The following is a 17189-nucleotide window of genomic DNA, read 5'->3' as shown; positions in this document are numbered from 1 at the left end:
GTATTCGGGACAAAGCTGGAAAACTTAAAAAAGTGTGGGATGACTCTGAACAATAGTTTGTAACTCTGTCAAGGTCTGAGGAACGTCTGCTGACCTCAGAGCTTTTGTGAACACCTAATCATGAGCTCAACACACACACAGACATGAGGCTGCGAGCTTCAGCGAAGCTTTAAGTAGAAAGAATCAGTGTGCTCCAACACACATACAAGCGACGATATTCATTCAGGAAGTTACGCCTCCTCTGTGTCGGCCTTTTCAAAATGCATACCCACGACCAAGATAAACTATGCTGCCAAACATAATAATATTGATAAATGTGAAATATGTGCACGCCACGCGAGCGCCAGACAATATGGCTTAGCAGGAAACTAACCGACAGACAGAGACAGAGAGACAGAGGGAGAGAAAATCTGAATTTAAACAGAGCACTCGGGCAGACTGGCACCAATCTAAATGTAATTGTGTAAATTCACCGGTTCCACTCAGTTCTCCCTGTCCGAGGTGAGATAAGCGTGTGATTGGCTAGAGGGAGATGAAAAAAGCCAGCGAGTGCTCCATCTAAAGCCACGTCTAAAGCAGACCTGAAAAATGTCTTTTGCCAAAATAAAAAAATATGAAAGTTCAAATACGATTGATGGGGAGAGGAGCTCCTGTTTGAATTTCAATCAGAGAGCGAGCGAGTGGGCCGCGCTACTGTGCCGCCACTGGGGACGCGGAGCATCTCTCCGTAATGAAACCATGCATACACTCCTCTCTCTCTTCCACTCTCCGGAAGACACTCGTCGCTCCGTGCCTCCTCATACGAGCTGTATATCTGTCCTCAACGAGTCTTGCCACGTTTAATACGGGAGCCATGGAAACCCGTGGAGAGAACTGAATCACGGCACTCAAATGAAGGCACAAGGCCCTTATATGCGGTGTGACTGAATGTTTGCTCTCGTGCGCTTCCAATTTTATAAGGGCGGTGGCATACAGCGCATGGTTAGAGTCATGATTAACATATAAACACCACACACACACACACACACACACACACACACACACACACACACACACACACAGTGAGTGACATCAATGATAGCTGCTCCGCACGCTCACTTGTTTACTTTATTTTCCAATTATGTTTCTGAAGAAGCTCCAGGCAATTATTTATGTGCAAATACAACACACCGAGAAGGAGAAAAAACATTTTCAATGGAGGTGTGCTGCAGCTGGAACAGGAAGACCCTTGTTTCAATTCTGTTTGTGGATTGTTACGAGACTCTAGCTGAACCCAAACCTCCATCAGCTCCAGGGGAGCCCAAAGTCTGCATTATGTGCTTTTTGAGTGTGTTTGCATGTGTATGATCAGAGTAGGAAAGTATATACAAAATAACACTCTAACACTTCCCTGTACCTCCTTCCAGGGATTGTTCACTCTTGGGTGCCTTGTCACTGTAACCCTTGGCTTTCTCAGTTGAGGCTTGAAAGACACTATTACTCAGTAATATTACTGATTTGACTGTGACACTAACTTTGCAACATCAGCACTGTTAGTGAACTGAACCGAATCAACACTGAACTAAACTAATCTGAATAATGGCACTATTGTCTTCTCTAAAGCTGCTAACAACCTTTTGTTTCACAACTGATGCATTTGACAACATTCACAGTGTTATAATATACAAACAAAAATACAATGTAATAAAGTACAAAAAGCACTATACAAACAAATGTGATTAGACTAGTCTCTGACTTTTTTTTAGAATGTTTAAACATTCTTCTTTCAGTAGAAGGAAGGTCATACAGCCTTGAAAGAAATTCAAATGTTCATTTTTGGGTGAACGATCCCTTAAAGGTCTGTTCTGACTGACAGCGATTTGCAGACAAAGCGATTGGAAGTCATTCACCTTCAGTGAGAATTGGCAATTAATCAGCCAACAAGCCCGTGACACTATGCGATTCGAGGCTTACTATTTTTCCTTACGACAAAATGGATCTTTTATGATCCCTGAAATTTGACAGGACAAAAAGTGCAAAGTGTGCATCCCGTTTTAATCACTTCCCCATACAAAAATGAATATGTGCTGAAAGTGTCATGACACCAAAAGCTAAGGTGCAAAGTGAAGGTTAACATTGGACTGACCTGCACACTTGGTTCTGGTGATGAGAGCCGGCCCGGGTTGTCCGGTTCCCCCCTCTCCCGGACGGGTCAGCAGCACTCGGATCTCATACTCTGTGTCGGGATCCAGGTGCCACAGCTTATAATTGGGCGAGTTGACGGCGTGGGTCTCTGTCCAGCTTCCAGATGTCATCCTGTACTCCACCTCCTTCAGGATAATGGGGCCGTCCCCAAATATGGAGTTGGCGTTCAGCTGTATTAGTAGGTACGTGGGCCCAACGCCCAGCAGCTGAGGTGGAGCGATGGGTCTTGGGGGCTCTGGAAGAATAAAGACACATCTCACCAATCTGTTTCATAAAGAACCAAGCTTTGAATGATCAGTCTCTCAGGTGTGAATCACTAAATATTCATGGCAAGTGTCACTCCCTCGCATATGGCTTTCTATCACAAAGCAAGTTTTTAATTCAATAGATTGTTTTCTGTGAAAGACTCACCACGCATAATCTTTTTTTTCTAAAAAGTGCAAACATGTACACCCATCTTGCTCACATATCATTGTAGCACAGTTTGTGCTGAATACAAAAAATGACTCGTTGGCCAATAGTATGTTATAAGTAGCTGAAATAAGCACAAATGTCAGGGCATTTGTGCTAAAGGGCCACAATATCACCTTAGACCCCCCCAGGGGTGCATTTTTGTCATGTAGAACCAAAAATTAAATACTTTAGTAGATCTAATTAGTTTAATTGCATTATTAGTTGCATTTAATTATTCCTGTCCCAATGTTGAGTTGCAGAGACAGAAACACTTTCTTCAGCCTGAGACTTATTTATTTCGCTTTTGGTGTAAGGGCCTTTACAGTTGCCCAAAGTATTACTTTTTTTTTTTTTTTGTTATTATTTTTGTGACAAAATAGTAATGCATTACTTACTTTCCATAAAAAGTACAAAGTAACACAATTCTTTGCAGTAATTCAATATTGTTATGCATTACTTTTTCAAAAGTAACTTTCCCAACACTGCTTACAAGACTAAAATAACATGATTTACTTTTTATTGACCTTTTTTCACATTATCTCTGAACACTACACAGAAATCTACACCTTTAAGAGATATGTAAATAGTCTCAATGATATGATTGGCTAACCTCTTTGCAACTCTGCTCTGTTAATGAGCTTGTTTTTTTTTCAAGTTTATTTCATTTAAAAGACTTTTGTTTTGCATTAAAAGAGCCCTTCGGAATCTTAGCACAGTATTTTCATTCTAACAAATTTTGAATTAGGATTAGTGTTCACTGTAAGCATAATACTGCAGTGCACAAATCAACAGGCAAACCATAACGATCCTGCAGATGTACACGCAAATGGCGGCACTATTACAACCACACCAGACAATCCAGATGGTCCTTCAGTAACTGTGTGTGTGTTTGCCGATACATTTGGCTAGACAGACAAGCGGAGAGACATCTCATCCGCACATAAAACAAGTTAGTCATCTATTTTTTACACGAGGGGGAAAACAGAAAGCATGATGCTGTTTTTCTGTGTTCTGCTGTGTGTAAGTGTGGAGATCCTCCACAGCAGATCTTCACATGTCGAGATGCTCTCTGAGAGTCTGGACGCTGCTGATGACTCTGTGATTATGAATAAATCATCCAACACGGAGCACAGAAGAGCCGTTCACTTCAGAACAGCGTCAGCACACGAGATATCCTGACGAACATGCTGACACTGGTTTTGGTGATATATAAGCGCTCCTTGCTATCATAGAGCTGATATCTAATGAGTTCCTCATCAGCGTCACATTCATCTTGGTGAGGAGCTGTGAAGCGGCGTTTAAAGCTGCGAGACCGTCCACCAGAGCGACAGACAGCTCAAGCTGAGAGATGCTGTTTAGCGCGGGACGATCAGATGGAGACGCACACTCTCGCTTTCCACCCCAGATGGCTCCTGAACTCTCTATTTGTTTCAGCTAATTAACCAGCCCACATGAAGCACAGCAATAACACAAACCAATACGCCAATCACACGCCTGTTGCTTATTCCTACATGTCCAGAAAAGCCTATATGACACATGAGCAGATGCGATAATCAAACTCACACATGTGGTTACATACAGTATATACCGGTCACTGACAGAACCTTCTGTGCTTTAAAAAAAAAAATGCAAAGAAAATTTGACCAACAACCAATGTGTTCTGGAAAACTGCTGAATTATTCTTTTTTGGCACATTTCTCTTTTTTTTTAGTACTGGTTGGTTACACTTGTCACATTTTGTCTCAGGATGGAGAAGACAGCTGAAGTAATTAAAATAGAAATGTAGTTTATTAGTCAAAGTGACTCAGATAAACCAAAAAGAAATGAAATGCGTAAAACACAACATTACTATACAATGACAAATTAAGTGCTTATATAAGAAAACAAACTGAATACAAACGGGTGCTTTAATTAATGAACAACCAATGAGAAAAAAGGAAACAATGACCAAACTAAAAATTACAGACAAATGCTTGACTCCAGTGGCACCGCTGACCAATCACAATCAAGTATTCAGAGTCAGTAAGAGATTACATTTTAAAATAAATTTGTATATTTAAAGTATTCCACGGTTTCACAGACAAGGCTTAAGCCTAGTCCTAGACTAAAATGTAAGTCTAAGCTGTTTCAACTGAAAAAAAAAACTTGCACTGACTGATCTAACAATACATATGTGCCTTTGTTTTGTCTCAAGATGCACACCAGTAATGATTTTTCTAAGCACTTTTATAAAAAGTACTTAAATGTCCTAAGTGAACTATGGCCTAATCCTGGTTTAGTCTAAGCTCTGTCTGTGAAACTGGGCCTATATCTTTAAAAATATTTTTTAAGAGAAATTTACATATTTTCATTCAGTAAGAATGCATTAAACTGATCAAAAGTGATTGTAAATACTTGTATAATGTTACAAAAGTTTCTTGTTTAAATAAATGCTGTTCCTTTGAATTTTCTATTCATCAAAGAATCCTGAAAAATAAAATGTAACTTCAGCATTACATACATACTGTATGTGTCAAATATCGATTATTCTTTTATGCCAAAAATCATTAGGATATTAAGTAAAGATCATGTTCCATGAAGATATTTTGTCAATTTTCTACAATAAATATATCAAAACTTAAATTTCGATTAGTAATATGCATTGCTAAGAACTTGATTTGGACAACTTTAAAGGCGACTTAATCAATATTTAGATTTTTTTGCACCCTCAGATGTTAGATTTTCAAATAGCTGTATCTTGGCCTAATATTGATTATAAATTATGTATAAATCTCAATTAAAAAAAAAAAAAATTAACGTTATGACTGGTTTTGTGGTCCAGGGTCACATATACTCTCATATCTCACTTATTTGAAAAATGTATCTCATTGAATTTGATCAGTATAAACAGCAGCTGCAGAATGTTTTTTAATTCTCTGAATAAATCTGTCATTGCTCGGAGTGTTTAAACCGTTTGCGTTCCTGTAAATGAGCGACCTGTGTAATGCACTTTATGTCTTAATGGAATAAAGGAATGGAAGGAAGGAATGAGAGTTAATTGATTTATTGTGTGTTCCTGCAGGAGGAGGTGCCAGTATCGCTGTGCAATCAGAGCCGGTACATTTTAATACTGTAATCTGATTCTAGTGTGTGCCGTGTTGTGTTTTGTTGTGTGTGTGACACCACTAACAGCAACACTGCAAAATTACATTTCACCAAGTAATCCAATCACAACGGCACTAATGCACAAAAGCGCTGCTCTGGCAGACCCAAAGACACACACACACACACACACACACATGTTTGTTTTTGTGAATTGTGGGGACATTCCATAGACGTAATGGTTTTTATACTGTACAAACGATATATGCTATCACCCTACACCTTCCCTACACCTAAACCTAGCCCTCACAGGAGACTGTGCATATCTTTACATTCTCAAAAAAACGTATTCTGTATGATTTATAAGCCTTTTGAAAAGTGGGGACATGGGCAATGTCCTCATAAGTCACCCTCTCCTTGTAATACCTATGTCATACCCATGTTATTACACCAATTTGTGTCCTGATATGTCACAAAAACAAACACACACACACACACACACACACACACACACACACACACACAAACACACACACGTTGGATTTACATGTTTTACGGGGACATACCATAGGCGTAATGGTTTTTATACTGTACAAACCATACTTTCTATCGCCCTACACCTAAACCTAGCCCTCACAGGAGATTGTGCATACTTTTACTTCCTCAAAAAAACTCATTGTGCATGATTTATAAGCCTGTTTCCTCATGGGGACCTGAGAAATGTCCCCACAAGGTCAAAATCTACTGGTATTCCTATCCTTGTGGGGACATTTGGTCCCCATAACGTGATGAATACCAGGTAATACACACACACACACACACACACACACACACACACACACACACACACACACACACACAGATCTCTTTTGTTGTCTTGTCTTGAGTCGTGTGATGACATCACCTCTGTAAACTGCACTTTTATTTCTCATGTATTATTTCAAATGTGACATTTACCGGAGCGGACTGGTTTTGTCAATCACTCACTGACATATATCACTTTACCCTTTACAGACGGTTATTACAGCGTCCGGGTGAAGCGCCAAACCTGTCAAGGACACGTCCGGGTCATATTTCATCCCGAAATCAAAAGAATGAAATCAGGAAATGTTTTTCTTGCTCTTGTGCTATCATTCTGTACAAGAAATGCGGTTGCATATTTGTATCCAGCCACTGTGTGTCTTCAGTATCTACATATCCGGCGTTTGTCTCGGTCCAATTGAGTAACTCAATCTGTTGTCTTGGACATGGATGATACGCAGCCTTCTATGTGATATAAAAGATGCTGTTTATTACAGTGTCCATCAACGGAGCACATAAAACACTGCGCTACATCTGCCTTTTACCACTAATGAAGTGGCTCAGGGACCAAAGTCGCATCAAATATGCATTAATGTGTACGGCTGCGCTTATTTGCCGGGTTCCTCAGAAAACAAAGCGTCTGAGGGCAGACGGGGCTTTTTAAGAAGAGCAAAGAGCCCCATTCGTTTGTGCTTGAACCTGCAGACAAACCACATTCATCTCAATTCATTAGAGGCAGTGACATACGCTCTCAAACACACACAAACAGACAAACATGAGCAGAGTGCTTTTAGTGCACTAGTGTCTAAATTGGCGAGCGAATGGAGCAGTATTCATACATTAGCTGAGAGAGTCTGTGTGATTTGTTTGATGCTTTGGTGGCAGGTTGAATCAAGGTTATTAAATGGTCACTAGATTTATTTATGTATTTATTAATATTTAAAAATTGATATAACTCTATTGTGTTTCAGACAGTCAGTAGCAACTAAACAAGCTTTTTCGGTGTAGTTTGTGCTTCTCTTCTTTTTGACAGAATATGCCAAAACACCACTTTGTGTGTGAGATTCATTTAAAATAGTGATTCAGCCAAAAAAATAAAAGTTTCCTAAAAAATGATTCACTCCCAGGGCTTCCAAGATGTAGATGAGTTTGTTTCTTCATTAGATTTGGAGAAATGTAGCATTTCATCACTTGTTCACCAATGGATCCTTTCCAAATAGCTGATAAAAACATCACAATAATCCAGAAGTAAACCACACCACTCCAGTCCATCATTTAACATCTTGAGAAGCCGGAATATGTGTGCTTGTAAGCAACAAATCCATTAATAAGATGTTTTTAACCTCAAACTGATGCTTCCAGCTAAAATATAAGTGCATAATTCATAATAACGCTTCTTAGATTGAAAACGGTCTGGTCTGAATCAGGAGATAAATCTATGCAGATCAAAACAGTTGAGAACAAATATGTGGGTAGATTTCCATCCAACTGGAATGGAGCGGATTACTTGTGGATGATTGTGACGTTTTTATCAGCTGTTTGGACTCTCATTCTGACGGCACCCATTCGCTGCAGAGGATCCGTTGGCGAGCATTTTTAAGAAAAGATACATTTTTCCAAATCTGATGAAGAAACAAACTCATCTACATCTCCAATGCCCTAAGGGGGAATGCATTTCCAGCAAAGTTTAATTTTTTAAATGAATGAATTACTTCTTTAAAGTTAGCATGAAATGAGACACAAATTTTAGTGACACAAAAGGAGACATTTTGAACTTTTCTATAAGTCTATCAAGCTCAAAATGCACTATGGAGTCAATAGTCACCAAAATGTATAGTAGGATGGTAACTAAGACTCTTCTAAATATCTTCTTTTAGTTTGCAAAAAAGAAAGCCATACAGGTTTGAAACCATTATTTTGGGGTAAACTAACCCTTTCAAATGTCTGTTTCTTACACAAAAGCATCATATACTTACATACATATGCAAAGACTAATGGATTAATGTATATGTTTATGATACTGGTATGGTGCTCTATTGGTGTTAAGCTTCTTGAAGAATTTGCTTTAGTTTTCCACTGACAAATGACAGCATACAAGTTCAGAACAGGTGATGACAGAATCTTTACATTTTATGTCAACAATTCCTTGTTTTTAGTGTATTTTACTTATAGAATTTATTAATATGCAAAAACAAATACTTATCTTTAATTCAGACTTTTCCGTACATCTATTAAGCTCAAAATGCAGCATAGTCAAAGGTCACCTAAATGTATGGTAGAATGGTTACTGAGACTCTTCAAAATACCTTCTTTTACCTTCTACCTTCTTATCTGCCAATAGGGTAAGCAAAAAAAAAAAATCAAGATTATTTTTCTTACCCCATTGGCAGATTATTTTGCTTGTTTCAAGCAAAAATGCACTGAATTTTGACTTAATTTGACTTAATAATTTTTACTTGTCTAGAAAATCCTTCTTGATTTAAGAACTTTTAGATATTTTGGCTGCAAACAAGACAAAAATCTAAGTAAGAAAAGCATTTTTGCAGTGTTTTTTGTTCTTTTTTAACAGATATGATTACTGTAAGCTATTGTGTAGAAATTGAGCTTCTTGAAGAATTTGCTTTTGTTTTCCATTGACCGATCTCCACATTTTAAGTCAACTATTCATTTTAGCATTCTAGTTTTTATTACATCATGTATTACTATGCAAAAACAAATAGTGTTTTTTAATTTAGTTAATTAAAAATGATGACCAGGGCCTTCACCACTGTTAATTGGAACCGAATGAAAATCGTACTGAGAGCGAGACAGTGAGCGTGAATCTGTTTTTGTCAGGTGTCACCGGCTGTTTCATGCAGGTCATCCATCATGTGTGGCTGACATCAGCGAATGATAGTGATGTGCCCTGCTGTTACCCTTCCTTAAGCCCTGTCTCATCTGTCTTTCCCTTCACACACACACACACACACACACACACACACACACACACACACACACACACACACACACACACACACACACACACACAACAGAGCTTCTCCTCCACTACAACACACACACATCTAGACCGCCTCCATCATGCAATTGGAAAATGCACTTGCCCTCGACTCAACGTCTTATAGTGAGAGAAATAATCTCTTTTTTTTGTCATTTATTTCACAGGCGCGGGACCTGGCAGCGACGTGTTTGATCAAAGCAAGGCCGGGTTAAGAAAGAAGAGGTAAAGAAAGAGTGAGAGAGAGAGAGGGAGATAAAGGGAAGGAGAATATGTGAGGGAGGAAAAGCAAAAGGAAATATTTCCTGTGGGAAGCGTCACAGCTTTTTTATGTTTTGATGGGGCTTGTGAAGGGAGGGAGATGACAGCAGCCGAGCGGAATATGGATCAGGAGACACGGCAATCTAACACCTGACGGACAGCGTTAGAGAGAGCAGCAGACAGACTGATCCCTGTCTATTGCACATCAGTCTGTCTCTCTCTCAGCGCTGACAGGATGTGTAATCACCTCTTCCTGTGCCGTCACCTCTCGCACCCTCGGCTTCTAGGTGTGCAGTCGGCCTCTGAAACCAACGCTCATTAAGCGTCAAATGCTGCTCTGACTCAACGTATGCGACGTCTGATCCCTAAGTCTAATTCACCAATGTGACATCTGACACTCTCTGCACTGTTCAAAAGTTTGGGCTAAGATTTATTTATTTGGAAAGTAATGCTTTTTTTCAGCAAGGACACATTAAATTGATCAAACGCAGGGTTCCCACACCTTGGTTAACTTTAAGGACCTTTCAAGGAATTTCCAGGTCCAATACCCTCAAATTCAAGGACTTAATGTGGGGACACATTTCAAGTCAGAGCAAGGTTACATTTGTAAGATACATCGTTACAGTTTACATTTGTTTAAACACATCTACACTCTTAAAAATAAAGGTGATCACAGTGATGCCATAGAAGAACCATTTTTGGCTCCACAAGGAACCATTCAGTCAAAGCCATCTCTTTCTTACCTTTTTATAATCTGAAGATCCTTCTTTCGCCACAAAGAACCTTTTGTGAAACAGAAAGGGTCTTCAGATGTTAAAGGTTCTTTATGGAGCTATTCAGACAAAAAGGTTCTGCTATGGCATCGTGAAACACCTTTATTTTTAAGAGCGTATGCAAAAAAGCCTTTTATTTTCCTTTATTGTTGGCCATGTGACAGAAATCTGATTTGTTGTTTATGTGTGTAACTAACATAAATCAAACAAGCCTAAGTATGCATAAGCCAGGAAGTGTTGGCGAAATAACACATTAGCGCACCGGAGGGAACATGGATTTTTTTTTTCAGAAAACTTCTTGTGCAAAATAAATTCAAGCAATTTCAAGGACCTGTATCCATGTATGTTCATTTTCCAAACTTTCCACAGCCTTGACATTTTTTTTTTCAGATTCACAAACGTTCAAGGATTTCAAGGACCTGTGGAAACCTTGCAAACGTGACAGTAAAGCCATTCACAATTTCTAATTCCAATAAATGCTGAACTTTCTATATGTGACCCTGGACCACAAAACCAGTCATAAGGTTAAATTTTACAAAACTGAGATATATACATCATATGAATACTCAATAAATAAGCTTTCTATTGATGTATAGTTTGTTAGGATAGGACAATATTTGGCCGAGATACATCTATTTGAAAATCTGGAATCTGAGGGTGCAAAAAAATCAAAATACTGAGAAAATCACCTTTAAAGTTGTCCAAATTAGGTTCTTAACAATGCATATTACTAATCAAAAATTACATTTTGATAGGTTTACAGTAGGAATTTTACAAAAAATCTTAATGTAACATGATCTTTAATTAATTTTCTAATGATTTTTGGCATAAAAGAAAAATCAATAATTTTGACCCATACAATGTATTTTTTGGCTATTGCTACAAATATACCCCAGCGACTTAAGACTGGTTTTGTGGTCCAGGGTCACATATATTAACAAATCCATAAAAGTAAAATGCATCATGGTTTTCACAAAAATTTTGAGCAGCTCAGCTGTTTCTAACACTGATAATATTTAGAAATGTGAACGTGGACCACAAAACCAGTCATAAGAGTATTTTTTAAAATTGAGATTTATACAACACTTGAAATCTGAATAAATAAGCCTTCCATTGATGTATGGTTTGTTAGGATAGGACACTATTTGGTCGAGATACAACTATTTGAAAATCTGCAATCTAAGGGTGCAAAAAAATTGAAATATTGAGAAAACCACCTAAAAATAGGTCCAAATGAACTTCTTAGCAATGCATCTTACTAATCAACAAGTTTTGATATATTTACGGTAGGAAATTTACAAAATATGTTCATGGAACATGATCTTTACTTAATATCCTAATAAAATAAAAAAAGTCGATAATTTTACCCCCTACAATGTATTTGTTGGCTATTGCTACAATATAGCCGTTCTACTTAAGACTTAAGTTCTGAGGTCCAGGGTTACAAATGTTTCTTGAGCAGCAAATCAGCATATTAGAATGATTTCTGAAGGAACATGTGCCACTGAAGACTGGAGTGATGATGCTAAAAATGTAGCTTTGATCACAGAAATCAATTACACTTGAACAGATATTCACATAGAAAACAATCTTTTAAATTGTAATAATATTTTACAAAATGTTACTGTGTTTTCGATTAAATAAATGCAGCTGATACTGAACAGCTCGATAAATCCTTTCTCAAAGTAGCAAAATTCAGCTTTGTGAGCAATAATGAATATTTACAGCCGCCTGTGGCAGGTTTGGCTAAATGTTTACTTTAGATCCAGAATGCAGCGCAGGTGAGCGTATGAAGGATATATTTGGTGGAAGTGAATGAATCATTGATGCGTATCACCGCCAGGAAGCCGACGCGTGTGACATTAATGAAAAGCAGCCCTGTTCTGTTCTTTCATTCTCTCAGATTTCAGAGTTGTTGACATTTTGGCTCTTTTGGTTTGTTTGCGTTTGCTCTGTGTGCTCATCATCAGGAAGTATCAGCCGATCGCGCTTCATCAAACTTTAACGATCTGTCTTTGAGCTCGTGCCGTCGTCACGCACCGCGGAGCCAGTGCTGGAGTCTTTAAAATCTGCCTCGTTTCAACTCCTGATCTCTGGCTGTCTCTCTAGGCGTATTTACCAGCAATCAGTCGGCGTGTTTACGACGGGGAGCCGCGCACTCACACGAGGGTGACAGCCTGCTATCTAGTCATTAGAAAATCACAAGTAGCAAACAATCATCGTCTCCATATCGCTCTCACGTCTCGCTCCGACACAAACACACCTGCACCTGAGAGAAATCTGTGGAGCTTTCTGCAGGTTTAGCCTGTGTGGCTCTGCTCAGGTGGGATTCCTCAACTTGGTTTCTTGATTTGGCTACATGGTTCTCTGAGTCTTCAAATCAGTCCTTTACAGGGAATCCCAAAAGTTTTTAGCAGCCAAACTCCTTAGAAGCTAAATATTTAGCTATAAATTATAGTCCCTTCGAGATTTTAAGGTAATAGTTCAGCCACTTTCAAATGCGAAAGTTGAGCAAATGTTTATGCAAATAAAATGAACCTTGCATGTTGTATTCCTCAATCAATATTAAACTCACAGCATTCACTAATAATACGCTTACTGTGCATTTACTGTGTAAGTTTACTGTGTAAATTAACACAGTGCCACTCTTCACTCTAAAACATATAATGCAACAAACTTATTGAAATAAGCTTCATAGCATTTGATTTGATACTTGCAGTTTCATTTAATATATAAAGTCAAGTCTCTTCTGCTCAACAAGGCTGCATTTATTTATTTATTTATTTATCAAAAATACAGTAGAAACAGTAATATTGTGAACTATTATTACATTTTAACATAACTGTTTTGCTGCGTAATGTTTTGTGGAAACGTTTTTCAGGATTTTTTGATGAATAGAAAAAAAAGAAATATAAATCTAAAAATATTATAAATGTCTTTACTGTCACTTTTGATCAATTTAATGCATATTTGCTGATTAAAAAATATTAAATTCTATTAAACACACACACACACACATGCACCAAACATTTTAATAGCAGAATATCATGCTTTCTGCATAAATATTAAGCAGCACAACTGATTTAAACACTGATAATAATCAGAGCCAAAAAATCTTATTTCAAACAGAAAACAAGATTATTTTTCTTACCCCATTGGCAGATTATTTTGCTTGTTTCAAGCAAAAACACACTGAATTTTGACTTGTTTTTTTTTTTTTTGAAAACAAAATAATTTGTACTCGTCTAGAAAACCCTTCTTGATTTAACATTTTTTAGATATTTTGGCTGGAAACAAGACAAAAAATCTAAGTACGAGAAGGATTTTTTGCAGTGTGAAGGATCATGTGAGACTGAAAACTAGAGTAATGATGCTGATCACAGTAATCAATTACATTTGAACATATATTCACATAGAAACCAGCTATTTTAAATTGAAATAATATTTCAGATTTTTACAGTTTTTACCTAATTTTTGATCAAATGCAGCCTTGGTGAGCAGAGGAGAATTCATTAAAAACATTTTTAAAAAGTTTCACAATTTTGGTACTTTATTTCTATTTTTTTTAATCTCAGTTTGTTGTAAAATATTACATTTTATTTAATTAATTGTTATCTTTTCACAAACCCCCATTGAGAAACCCTGTTCTATTAGTTTTTGAGGACTATAAAGTAGATCTAAGGTTTTCTTAGTGGACCTGTTCTGTGCCATCAGGCTGCAAAACCAAACCATTCCAGTTCCAACCGAAGGCTTTATTTGAAGAGCGAGTGTGCGGCGGAGGAGACGTCGCTTTAGATGTCCAATAAAAACGCTGGTGTTTATTGACTGTTTGTGTTTGAATCTGTTTCACAGCACACGTCTTGTCAATTCGGTTTATTCCCTACAAGCGAGAGAGGGCTAATGTCATTACTGGAAACCCTGGGCTAAACGCGTCAAGCTCCTCGCTTGCTGAGCCCACAACTGTGTTCTGTTGTGTTTTTTTTTTTTTTACTTTTTGCTTTTTTCCCTCTTCCATCGTTCTTCCTACAGCTGGGGGACACGCAGATCGATACTTCTCCAGCGTAAGAATTCGCCACTGAAATTTTCATTTGTTACAAAGCGGCCCCAAACAGCCGGGAGGGCCCGCTGTCGCCCCGCATTAGGGAGAGCGGGAGCTAATAAAGCACTAGCCCGGGGTCACGCGCGACAATAGGCAACTCCGTGCCAGCTCCCATTAGCGCACGCACAAATCCATGGCCCAAAAATTTCCGCTGAAATTACCATCTTTGGTATCCTTGTAGCAGGATGTCAGCTGGGGAAGTGTGGTGGAGATATCTGAGCTGTCAGTGTGGCTGATACTCAACTGGCCCTTCTGCCCTCCGGCCGCCGCTAACTATTGCACTCCTCTCAGAGTCGCATCTGTGCACGGGAAACTTCACGCGTCACTCTCCGGACCCAGAACGCCAGCGCTCTCGCGTACAGAAGGGCTCGGGCGAAGTTACAGAAAAACATCCAATGAGATTTGTTTGCATAAACGAGTTGTGCATATTTATATGGCACCGTGCGCCCAATGGTAATTCGAATATGAATACGTTTGTATTATTTAGCAGCGTTTAAATAAGCAGATGGTCGACTTCAGCAGAAGATGGCAGAGTCCTTAAACTAGTCTATACCTATAGTCCTGAGACCCTGCATCCTCATATGAGGACATTATATTTTAGTGAATTTCTCTGAGACTCTACATGCCATACACTGTAAAAAATTTGCTGTAGTTCTGCAGCTGGTTGCCAGTAACTTACTGTAGATTTTTAATTTATGATATTTACTGGCAACAGTTTGTTCAAAGTTAAATGAACATTAAACATTAACAAGTCTTTGTCTTTACAGAATAAAACTATAAAATAACAACCTACTGCAAAGCATTCTGGGAACCAGAAACCTTCATCAACCTTTTTCTGTTTTTTTCCTTCAGATTTTGGTTCCCAGAATGCTTTGCATTAGGCTGTTATTTTAGTTTTATTCTGTAAAGATAAAGACTTGTTAATGTTTAATGTTCAATTAACTTTGAACAAACTGTTGCCAGTAAATAGCATAAATTTAAATCTACAGTAAGTTACTGGCAACCAGCTGCCAGTAATACTGTAATTTCTACAGATTTTGTTTACAGTGTAGTTTTAAGTCTTGTACAGAGCATATTCAGGGCTTTTCAGAGATAGTAAATGTCTGAATGTTTCACCATGACCACTCCCTCTACTTCTTTAAAAATGTCTAATGTTAATTTAGTGACACTCTTATGGAAAATGATAATATTTTTTAATTATCATTTAAATCTGACTGTGTGTCATAAATCAATCTCACACTGCAAAAAAAATGCATTTCTTAATTTTTTTTGTCTTGTTTCCAGCCAAAATATCTACAAATTCTTAAATCAGGAGGGATTTTCTAGACAATTTTTCAGAAAAAACAAGTCAAAATTAAGTGCATTTTTGCTTGAAACAAGCAAAATAATCTGCCAATGGGGTAAGAAAAATAACCTTGTTTTCTGTTTGAAATAATATTTTTTTTTGCTTACCCCATTGGCAGATTATTTTGCTTTTTCTAAGCAAAAATTCGCTTAAGACTTTTATTGTTGCCCCAAAAACACATTAATATGCAAATTAGATTTAGTTTATAGATACATTGTATATACTGAGAAAAGTTTTTTTTGGCCACTTTACACACACTTTGCATAAAGAAAAATGGTATATTGTGGTATTACGTTGAGACATAGTTGAGACTCATCTTTATACAAAGTTGGTAAAAAAAAAATCCTGAAAACTAAAAATGTATTGGTGTTTTTTTGTTTAAATCTATTGTGTTGCCTATGCGTGTTTATTCATGTCTTTTTATTAAAAAAGAAATAAAAATTAAGTCCCGATGTCCTCCACCAACAACATAGCATTACTTACAAATGAAATATTATTTAAAAATGTTATTTATTTCTATATATATATATATATATATATATATATATATATATATATATACATATATATATATTTTTTTTATTTTTTTTTTTTACATTTTTAATGCTCTAAGCAATGTAATGACGTGAAAAAAGTCCTATTTTTCCCCCCTGGGTCTCAGGAAGATACACACACAGCCTTTCTTCATTATATATGATAATAAACACGCCTTCTGTAGCCTTTGATAACACATTTGAATATTCAGAAACTGCCTTATGAATAATTGGCACATATAATCTAGTTTAGTGTAGGCACAGGTGTCTGTGCAGGGCCTAAAACTAACATCTTGCCAAACCTGTCAATGGACGGTGACTTACTGACTTATTAGCCATAACTATTATTTACTAGCCATAAAATTGTATGTTCCTTATGTCAAAAAATAACAAAAACATGCAATTTTCAAGGAAATATTATTAAAAATAATATAAATTATAAAAATGAAAGAAATGTCACTATAATACTGCTGAACTGCACAGCATTTCATAATAATTTTATTTTAGATAATAATTTTAGATACAAACTTTAAAAGCTTAATATCTTAAGCGCTCAGAATGCAGATAGAACCTTATAATTCCAAGGCGGCAAAATAATAATTATTTTTTTTTTTAATTACATTTTTTCCCTCCTTCCCTCTTATAAACAGGGTTTCTGCAGATA

At 37.3% G+C, this 17189-nt stretch overlaps 1 protein-coding gene across 16 annotated transcripts in view; it reads right to left on the bottom strand.

Moving 5' to 3' along the window:
• The window catches only part of ptprk (protein tyrosine phosphatase receptor type K), a 222837-nt gene that overhangs the window by 111414 nt on the left and 94234 nt on the right, over window positions 1-17189 (bottom strand). For all 16 annotated transcript variants that reach the window (XM_073817108.1, XM_073817107.1, XM_073817113.1 and 13 more), the window contains one exon: window positions 2126-2419. In XM_073817108.1, coding sequence (XP_073673209.1) covers window positions 2126-2419 — 294 coding nt within the window. The remainder of the gene's footprint in view (window positions 1-2125; window positions 2420-17189) is intronic.

This window comes from Garra rufa, chromosome 13, assembly GCF_049309525.1.
Source record: "Garra rufa chromosome 13, GarRuf1.0, whole genome shotgun sequence".
NCBI lineage: Eukaryota > Metazoa > Chordata > Actinopteri > Cypriniformes > Cyprinidae > Garra > Garra rufa.
This window is presented reverse-complemented; position numbering and strand designations above follow the sequence as displayed.